Source organism: Adelges cooleyi, unplaced genomic scaffold (assembly GCF_023614345.1).
Source record: "Adelges cooleyi isolate 19-005CV unplaced genomic scaffold, UGA_ACOO_1.1 ACOO_flye_CR_arks_rails_tigmint_CR_PRNA_686, whole genome shotgun sequence".
Classification (NCBI taxonomy): Eukaryota; Metazoa; Arthropoda; class Insecta; order Hemiptera; family Adelgidae; genus Adelges; species Adelges cooleyi.
The window spans coordinates 19,907-30,675 of NW_026096389.1; the positions used below are offsets into that span (position 1 = coordinate 19,907).

Here is a 10,769-nt window from a genome sequence, read left to right on the forward strand (position 1 = left end):
AACGTTTAGTATAGAATTAATGTTTCATAATACTGATATCGTAATCAAGTGTAAAATAGATTAAAAGCAAACAAAATTAAAAAATGCTTATTAATTAATCGTATCAGCATCAAATTTCGTCACCAGTTCACTATTATTTTTATACTTTATAAAAATGCATTACATAATGCATGTGAATTTTTAAAACATACTTTTGTTTGTTATTTAAACATTAATGAAGAGTAAAAACTTGATTTATGAAAGAAGTATGTAATAAAGGTAAGATTTTTTTGGGGTAATACGTTAATAATAAATTAGTAAAATCTATAGGATTAATAAAATAAATTAATATTAATAATAATATGTTATAAAATATATATGTTCGGTCATGGGTTAAAAAATATATAAGAATTGCACGTAACGTTAAATACATGATATCACAATTTTAGGAAAGAATACAAATAGTGTGTTGTAACCCTCTACTAACATTCTGAAGACGAGTGTTCGGCTAGAGATGTAGTTAGTTCTCCGGCTCCGTTGTCAATAGAACTTGTTTCAGTTGAAAGACTATTAGAAAGATTTAACGTTTTCTTGGCTAATTTGTCTAATTCGGCAGCTGTGTCTGTGGGATATTCTGTGTGGTCAAGCGACAATGATTTTGAGCCCGATAGTTCACCTAAAAATGTACGTTATAACGCATTATGAGAATACCTAACGAAAAAAACGAGTCGCAGATAATAATAGAATTAAAGTTTTCTAATGTTGATACCTGGAGACTTCGACATGACCGGACTCTGATTGGACTTTTTGTGTAAAAGGGAATTGAAAAAGTTTGCTAAAACACCCTCGCCCGGTGTGGCTGTATTGTTCGTCTTGACCGGATCAATCTACATTAAAAATACACGGTATAGTTTAGCTGATGATTAAGTGTACAATTATAATTTTAATTTTAATAGCGCACCTTTTTAGTTGGCGAACCTTGACCCTGACTCGTCAGTGACACGCGTCTCTCTCCTGGCTTGGACACCCCCGTAAGAGATCTCATCACCGAGTCCTGTCTGGGAATACCAATCGCGGATTGTTGGTTCGCACTTTGGTTCAACAGACCCAACTGTTTGTTCAAAATATTTTGTTCGTCTTCTGCTTGGACCTCGTGGTCTTTGGTAAACGTCTGTAAACGTAAAAATTAACAAAGCATTAAAAAATCATTTGTTTTCCTAAATAAACATACCTTTCTCGTGACTACTTTGCTGATGACTGAATTGTAAAACTCATCCGGTCTCATTGATTGCATATTGTCGTAGAGAATACTGATTTTTTTCATACTGTCCCAGCCAGACGGTCTGAAATCACAAAACGTCCAATGTAACTGTGAAGTAATTTAATTTCTATACCGTTAATGAAGGTTAAACTTTTGAAGTAACTCACATAAATACAGCGTCTTTCTCGACAATTAGTGGTGGCGTTTTAAATGGAAAATTGTAAATCTTATGAGTTAAAAGCCTATATAGTAAATCACAGTTTTTGTCTTCCTTAGCTGACGTATAAAAGAGCGATGCTAACCGTTTGTTGTATAAAATCAAAATGTTCGTCTTTGTAGTCGTTTTCTTTTTCTAACACACTGATATAGTCGGTCTAAAAACCAAAATATACACATAAGACAAAGAGAACCAAAACCCAGCATAAATAATTAAATTTAACTCACCATTGTTACAACAACTATGACATCAAGGCCAAGGTTCCTTGTAAGCACTCCATCCCCGAGAGCATGTTCCCAATAGCCATTTTTATCGCCAACATTTTCTTCAATGTATTCATTCCACTTTTTTATACCTTAAAACAAGTAAATGTATATTTAATAAATTATTGTGTGTCTAAAAAGCAAGTAGTAATTATTAATAAGTTAAATTGTTTATATATATATATATAGTATGTATATTTACATTGTTGACGGTACTCCATAAGTTCCTCGCTGGGAATTGAAAGATTGTCAATATAATCTTGCAACAAGTTGGGCGACAACTTTCCAATTGGTCCATAATGTTCCAAGGTGTTTTCATGGACACCACAAACATTATTAATGTGTTTTTGAACTGTTTCTGGGTTAAGGCGAATTTCAATAAAAACGAATACTTAGGATTTCCATCTAGAACCCATACATTAAGTTTGGTGTGATCTGAAATCAAAAATATCAATTATGTATGTTAAAATAAGTATCTAAATAGTTAAAAGTATTCAATAGGTAGTCAAGTTTCTTCTACATATATTTTTATGAAGGCTAATAAAATATATAGGTATAATTTATCAATACGAATATTATTATCAAAAATAAAAACTATCAACCAATAACAAAAACAATTACCTTCTTTATATTCATCTCTTATATCAATGTAGGCATACTCTAAACCGATACCTTTGGTTAAGTCATCGATTCCTTGCAGTTTAGCTACAAGAGTAGTTTTACCACATTCTTTGTCGCCTAAAAATAAAAAAATAAAGAGAGACTAACAATTATTAACTTATCTGAAGAAACTTTAAATTTTAAAACGGCCAACAATACCATACATAAGGCTCGTTTCACACGAGCCACTTTCTGCGGCGCAATTTCTAGCGGGTACCGACCACCAAGACGCGTTTGTGGTGCGACATCATGTATAACCATCAATTCAAAACAATATATTTTTAACAGTGGCGCCACAGTGTCTTCTCTGTGGCAGCACAAAAAGTGGCTCGTGTGAAACGAGCCTAACAGTGTTATTGTTACTTACCAATGATAATCATAGATTTGTCAGTAGGTAAACGCATTCCTCCCTTTTTCTTTAGCGAGATCAACATAGAGTTCCTGCGGCAAAAACACAACAAATGGTCAAGTAAAGTAAACTCGGCTAGCGAATTAAACGTTTCCGCAAAAATCAAGTTCAACCCGCTAAGCCCGATCGTTTTCTTACCATAAGTTTTCTTCTTCCTGCATCGTCATTATTGATATTGTAATTTGTACTTCAGGTTTTTGGCTCTCGGCAAATGACGGTAGATGCACAATATAACATAAAATATAATGTGTTCTCTTTTAGATAAAAAAAATAATGTGTATTAAAATGTTTAAAAACACTACCTACGAATTTAAACTTTATACATCGTTCAAAATTATTTTATATTCCCAGTTAATATTTATATGATAAAAATCACAATATTTCATTGATACCGTTAAATTGAGATGATAACAGTTATTATACTTATCAGTAAAACTAAATATGATAAGTGATAAGCCTTAAGAGTGGTAGAATGAAAATAACGACGAATAGTATTTATTACATGAAGTGACAAAATCAAAAACATTTCGATACTTAGATATTTATATTTAACCACCAAGCACTCGTGTCTTAAAAAATCTCGTTGATGGTCGCTCAGCAATATTTACACCACCAACATAATTTCTGAATTTAAAAAGTACTATAAGTATCATAAGTCGCAGTGTTAATGACGTGTATGCGAGTACGTGGAGGTTAAACACTTGACAGAACATATCATTCACTTAAATGCTAGTGATTAATTTAGTTTACAATATTACTTTAATAGGTAGGTATGATGTTACCGTAACTGATTTCTCAGCTTGACAATAATACCTTTTTTTAGCTAGTTAAAAATATAATACATACATTTCCATAAGACAATGTTAATATAAACTCAAAGAAAATGTATGCAAAAGACACAAGTCTGACAGTTGAGTAAGACAATAATTATAGTAAAAACCCTTAATGCTAGTACCATCATAATAAAGTTATGATTTATAATGTAATATGTATAATGGAAATATAATAGTTATAAGTCTGAAAGTTCATTATAAGTAAAGAATATTAAAAGAAACGCATTATTGATGTACATAATTATTAAAATATTTAAAAATAAGTTAAATTTAACGATTATATAATAAGTATTTGTATTAATATTAATAAAAAATTATTAATTGCCATATTACTAATACATTCTTGTATAATATCAACTAGATACTTTAGTATGGAAATAAATAATAATGTATATATATATATACATTATTATTAAAAAAATGTTTTTAGCAGAGTACTAAGTGGAATGAAAATAAGAATCACCGTATAATAAAAGAATGAGTAAAGAATCAATCTTTACAAGTTAGATAATCAAGCTATTAACTTACTTTATTACAAATATAGACTAGAGTTTAGAATAATTAGACAACACACACACGACAAACAAGACAATATCATAACACACAAAGCATCAATATATAATTATACGATAAATACTATTTATTTTAAGTTTTATCATCTATTATTAAAATTATGATAATGTCATCTAATGTAATGAAATCTGTTTTCTAACAAATACTAAATATTTTAACGGACAAAGAGAAAAGTAAAAATAATATATGCTACTAATAGATTTAGATCATTTTTAGGTGCTTTATTAGCACAAGAACTAGTAAACCAATACCTATTTAATATAAACTCTTAAAATAAACAAATTGAACTGCTGAATACCTTTCAATTTAAATTGTTTTTGAAACATATACATTTTTAAGCAATAAATAATTTTTGCCATCCATCGTGCTCTATGAAACACTCCTGGAGATCGGAAACGTAATTTTTCTGTGTGTAGTTTTCCAATGCACAATAAACAAAGTTCTAAAAGTTCTTTAAAATCATCCCGTGGATGTTTTTTTTAAATTGATTTTCACAAACTGTGAAATAATTTCATAAAGCTGAAATTCATAACGATAAGTATTTTATTATTTGACACATTTTTCAGTAAAACGTTTTGGTGCACGAAAAAATGACAAAAAAAGGTATAAGTTTTTAACATTAGTGAAAACATTTTTTTTCTCTAGAAACATACATAACGTTCAATAAAATAAAGTATTAAAAATTAAAAAAAAAATTTTTTTTAGTTACTTTAAGCTTAATTGAAAATTGACCTTTTAATTACGAGTTTTTGTTAATTACGTAATTAATTTTTAACTTAGGATTTTAAAACTCATACAGTTGTACTCAACGCGAAAAATACTACAATTTAATTGTACTAATGATGATTTTTGACCAAAATTTTATAATTTAAGTCATTTTTTGAGAATTTTTGGTCAATTTACTTTAAACGCGTTGAGCGACCAGTAAACAATTTTTTTTACCTCAAATTTTCACCAAGTCTCTTATTTTATGTATAGAACATATTTAAATGTTAGCCCATTAACAATGTTGTAGATTGATTTTTTTTTTGCGCCACCCTAGTAGGTATATTACTGGGAGTCGAACAGAGAACTGTCGCCTATTGCCGGTCGACAGCTCTGACCATTGAGTTATAGCTTTCACTTGATATCATTTAACATTATTATGGTTTTGTTTAACTTCACAAGAAATGACCTGGATCGATAAGTGATCGTTTAGTAGTCTAAGTACGATACGCATCGTGTAGTTTGCTGTATTTGCAAATTGTATGATCGGTAAGCGATTATTCAAAGCTGCTTTATATTTTAGACTAGGTAGCTATTGCGGACTAGACAATGGGCTCGTCGGCAAAAATAATATGGAGATTTCGGCGTTTACACGATAATTTATTAAGGTCCGTGCAAATGAGTGGACAAAGCAAAGTCACAACGATATTATGAACACAAGTGGAAGGCAAATCGGTGGCCAGAGCTGCGTTCCGACCGGCAATCGATGCAGCCGTCGATTTTGTTTTATTTATATGTCATTAATAATCGGTTGTTTAGTTTCTTTTAGATAAAAGTAAGGCGGCAGCGAAAAGATTTCCGGTTCAAAGTCCTCTATCGAGTCTATGACCAACGTGGCTTCGGTGGTCAGCTCCCTAGGCATCATCGGGTCGGGCACCATGACAACTTGCATGCCGGCTGCGACGGCCGCCGCCACTCCGTTTGGCGAATCTTCTATCACCAAGCACTGTGTACGTACAACGGAAATTACAATTAGTAGTGTACGGATAAATTTCCAAACGATTAGCCAATTCCGGTCATGTGTCATGTCTCTTAAAATTAAATTTTACAGGAAATGAAAAAAAAAAGTTTTTCTCCCCAACGGGTGCCTTTTCGAAACTTGCTCGAAAATTTAAAGGTCATTCCCCTCCTCTTCTCAACATGGACATGTCCCTTTTTTGACATGAATAATAATATGTCTTATGGCTAGAGGGTCTGCCGAAAATTTCCTTCGTGAGTTTGACCTAACCTAACCTGAATTTGTGACATCAAGAGAAGAGTGGAGAGAATAGAGAGGATAAGAGAAGGGAGGATAAAGATAAAGTGGCGGTGGTACCGTAAGACATATTCATGATCCAATGTTTTTTTTCTAATGGAATAACTAACTTGGTTTTTTTTTTGCAGCAGTTCATGAAAATGCAAATAAAAATCGTAAAAAATATGACATGATACCTTTTTGAAATTGACTATTCATTAGAATTTACAATGCTTTTATCAGTTTTTGTACTCTATTTTTATTGGAAAATGATTTTATCACTAGTTATAATAATAATTCCTGTAGGCCTGTCCAAAAAATACGTTAGGTAACTGAATTTTTTTATATTCAATAAATTTTAAATTATAAATCATCTTAAATCCCCTTTAAAATCATCTCCATTTGTTTTAGTGCACTATCGCCATTAACATTGCTCAAAAAAAAAATCTATCAAAGCCTACAGCGGTTGGGTTATTCAGCTGCCTTGTCCTAGTCTATTCGCATGACTATGGGCGGCACTGGGTCGATGTGGAACCTGACTTCTGAGGACTTTGAGAGACGTTTCGAGCAATGGAAATGAAGGTATAAATGGTATGAAATGAATATTATTTTTAAGGGGATCGAATTGATTTCTTTAAAATTAAATTATCGCATCGGCTGGCGTAATCTTTTGGGCAGACTATTGTTTTTGTCCCCTCCTCCTCCCCCCTTAATCTGTAACGCACTTCGGAGACGTCGGGCTCCCTCGGGAACCTAGAAGCGCACACTCTAAAAATGTCCGGTGCCGGTTTGCCGCGCTTCACTTCCGGATCGCTGGGACTTGTGACTATGTGATGGAACAGTCCGAATAGTTCCCTGTGGCTAGAAGTCTTCTTGTTGTAACTTTTCTTGCTACTACTCGTCGCCACCGCCATGGGAATCCCTTGGCTGTGCAAATGCGTTACTAGATCCCGTACTCCTGAATCGATAACACGTATTATGTATAATTTAGCGCGGTCCTTTTTATTTTGTTTTATAGAAAATCGCAGTCGACTCCCTCCGAAAAGATTTGTAACTATGAAAAAATACTCTCCTAATTTTTCTTTAGTTTTAACATGTTTTGGGATGGAGTCAGTTTAACATTTGCAGTTGTCAGTATGTTCAAAATCTGACCTAGATGTGCCTCATCATCTCTTTTTATCCCTATTTGTATCTTACCACTCCACCTTATCCCTTATTATAATCAGCGGTATCCCGATTATATTCAGTTTGATATATTTTAGTTAAGATTAGGTGTGAGTGAGTGCCATACAACATATTCATGATACACATGTTTCTCACCACTAGTATTTTTAAACTCGAGGCTAAATATTGTCTTTTTCCAACAACCACAACAATAAAACGTCTTGAGGTGTGCCTAACGTTTTTAGAATATTTTTTGCGACGATAAACAGAATAATTAGTGGCGAAAGACTGAATTCCTTATTATTTAAAAGTTGTGAATTTTTAATTTTTAATTATTAATCAAAAAAGTGTATTTGATGTTGCGATACAACGCTAAGCGTTTTTTATTTAACTTAAGTATATTTATTAGGAGAAATGTATTTCATAGTCATGATGGACAAACCATAAGTAGGTACTGTTTTATAAGTGGCAAAGAAGAATAGTAGGATGAACAAAAATAATAACTAATATGACTGCAATATTACCGTGTAACAGCGGCACTTTTGTCCATAAGTTTTCTTCTAGAAGTTTCACTTTTTGTACATAATCTTCGGGCTTTATTTCTAATTTCAATGTTTTTATTACTTCTTTGGCTCCGTCCAGTTCTGGACGTCCGATTATTTTCATACGGAGTTCCGGCGAAAACGTCGTACCAAATTCTTGAGCAATGATCCTGTACGTTTTTTTGTGAATGTTTTCGGTATCTGAAACCATCAAGTATTGTAACAACACTACTTGCAGTGACATAGTCATGATTTGATCTGGAGAGGAGTGGTGTGCAAATATTGTCATATTCTTATGGTATGAAATAGAAAACATTATACAATATATAGTTTTTATAGATATTTGTACTAGTTTTCAACATATTATCTCAGTTAGGTTAGTTTCGGATAATTAATGTAACTATTATTAACTGTAACACGATGTGAAATTGCCAAATTATCATACCTACATTTGAGGCGATCAGATGCCAAACCATTTAACTCCATATAATGAAATTTTTCAGGACAGGCAGTTAAAGTTATTTGAAACAATGTATGCAAGTACAATTGTCAATTTTCTTAGTGCACCCTAGTGGTGAAAAATTCAACTATGGAGTTACTTACCTAGGCCACTGAAAATTATACACTTTTTTAATCCTTTTATTATTCGCAATTTGAAAAAAGTGGAGTTAATCGGTTTGGCATCTGAGCGCCTCATATATCACAAAAAAAAAATGAACTATGATAAAGGCGATTATGGTGGACCGAAATAATGTATTTTAATTTTGTCGTAAGTATTATGTCTTATGGCTGTAGGTTTGTCGAATATTTGATGCTTTTTGGACAAAGGATAGAGGGTGGGAATGATGAAGCGTGGATGAAGTGAGGATGGGAAAGGGGAAATCGGCTAACTGAAAAGATGTTACTCTGGAGATTATTGAAAAGAAAATCAGCTGAGAGACATAAAACCATAAACAGACCAGATCAAAAAATGATGATACCATATTAAAAACCTTCAGTCGAAAAAAAGGAACAAACTATTATAACAATTGTTTTTTTTTAATAATAATTATCATCGAAACTAATTTTAGGCCTTAAAAAGTAAAACGTATGACAACTTTGGTAAATTGACTATTCGTATTAATAACTAAAGATTATTTTAGGAGTAAATTATGATTTCACCAAAGTTCTACAACAATAATATTTAAAAAAAAAAAAAATAATAAATACCTAGTAATGTTCCATCCATATCGAAAATAACATGTGTCACCGGTTCGATTGTCTTCTTTGGGGCGTCCATTGAAAACGGTAACAATATTTAATTGTAAATAATTGTCAAATGTGGTTTTCGATTAAAAATATTTTACAAATATAATACGGAATTGTTATTTAATCAGTATAGTTTTCCACGGTAACGAAATTTCACATTTTCCCACATTGTAAAAATTCTACTGAGAACCCGAACACGGTAAGATGAAATTAATTATAGTACATTTCACTCGGAAATTGTAGACCATTTAATAAAATCACATCCAGTCCCCAGGCACATTACAATGTGCACAACTTTTTTTTTAATATTATTTTTTGCGATAACACTTACACAATATGTTGCTATACATTAAGCTATTTAAAAAGTATTCTAATAGATGGCGGTTCTCTAAAAATTAATTTGGCACCAAAAGGGTTAAATATATATTTTTTTAAATCATACTAATCAAATGTTAAAATTACATACTCATTATTTAATGGTAGGCTAACACAATACGAAATATAATACAGTATATATCTCTTTACAGAATTGAAATTGGACCATCCTAAGTAGTCGACATTTTGGTCTAAAATTAGCAAAAATTACTTTTACTCGTAGAAAAAATTATATGAATTAAGAAAAATAACTTGTAACTTATAAAAATTAACCGAAACATTGATTAACATGGTCGACATTTATTAAACCCAATTTTTTCTTGAATATTGTCTACACAAAAGTCCTTAAAAACAGACCGCATGCAATCCCATTAAGAGAAAATATGAAATCAAAAATTCGATTTAGAGATGAGAAAATTTATACATTTTATGTAAAATATTCTCAATTATCTGAAACTATATCTGAGATTTACATAAAAAAAACAATGTATGAAAAGAATAAGATTTGCTACTAAAAATAATTATTTTTTAATAATTACAAAAACTGTTTCATAATATAAATTTTGCATAACTTATAATGTTATAATTATTAGAAAAATTTTAATTTTAAATAGATAATAATTAATTAGATAGTATTAATGTTTTATTTAAAAGCATTTATTTCAAAAACAGGTTTGAATTCGTAAAAAGTGTTTTGAGAATTTGTCTTAACACCTATTTTTTATTGAAAAAATAATTTAAAATTCATTTTTAATATTAACTGATTAAAAAAATCTTAATAAATTGAGAACATTTTTCTGATTGTTACAGATATGCTGTGTATATTTAAAAAAAAACAGCACAGATTGGTTCAAATGTTGTTCATATTTTGCGTTCTCACCTATAAATATATAAAACATAATATATACTTTTATTTCGCCGAAAATGATAACAATGATTGTGTGGTCAATACAGACAAAATATTATTCAGTCAGCCATCGCTGATAAAAGCAGTGTCAGTTTTTTTGTTTTGGAATTATCGAAATGACGAAAATAAAATTGCACTTGCGAAGTAGAAGCAGTATTCACATATTCGTCCTTGATAAGTGCTATATCTTGATTTTCTTCAATTTGTATCGTAGATTTGAAGTAACAATGGTTATCTATTTCGTCGACATCCCATTTATTAATAGCCACAGTGTTTGGTTTGCTATCAATAAATAAGAACAACATTTGTAGAGTAATGAGTATTTTTGTGCTTCCAAAA

General features: G+C 31.0%; 1 protein-coding gene and 1 pseudogene across 1 annotated transcript; both read right to left on the reverse strand.

Moving 5' to 3' along the window:
• Positions 1-278: 278 nt before the first annotated feature.
• Positions 279-3,121, reverse strand: LOC126845149 (cytoplasmic dynein 1 light intermediate chain 2-like; annotated as a pseudogene).
• A 2,569-nt stretch (positions 3,122-5,690) lies between these two features.
• On the reverse strand, positions 5,691-9,179 carry LOC126845150 (pseudouridine-5'-phosphatase-like). The gene is made up of 4 exons (XM_050583711.1): positions 9,110-9,179; positions 7,883-8,101; positions 6,920-7,152; positions 5,691-5,906 (listed from the first exon to the last, which is right to left on the reverse strand). Exons 1-4 carry the CDS (start codon positions 9,177-9,179, stop codon positions 5,691-5,693), a joined length of 738 nt encoding a protein of 245 aa, XP_050439668.1.
• Between the last annotated feature and the right edge of the window lie 1,590 nt (positions 9,180-10,769).

Coding starts and splice junctions, on each gene's coding strand:
- LOC126845150 (XM_050583711.1), bottom strand. CDS start 9,179: ATGGACGCCCCAAAGAAGACAATCGAACCGGTGACACATGTTATTTTC. Junction 8,102..9,109: donor TATGGATGGAACATTACTAG/GTATTTATTATT, acceptor TGATGGTTTCAG/ATACCGAAAACATTCACAAA. Junction 5,907..6,919: donor GGGAGCCCGACGTCTCCGAA/GTGCGTTACAGA, acceptor GTACGTACACAG/TGCTTGGTGATAGAAGATTC.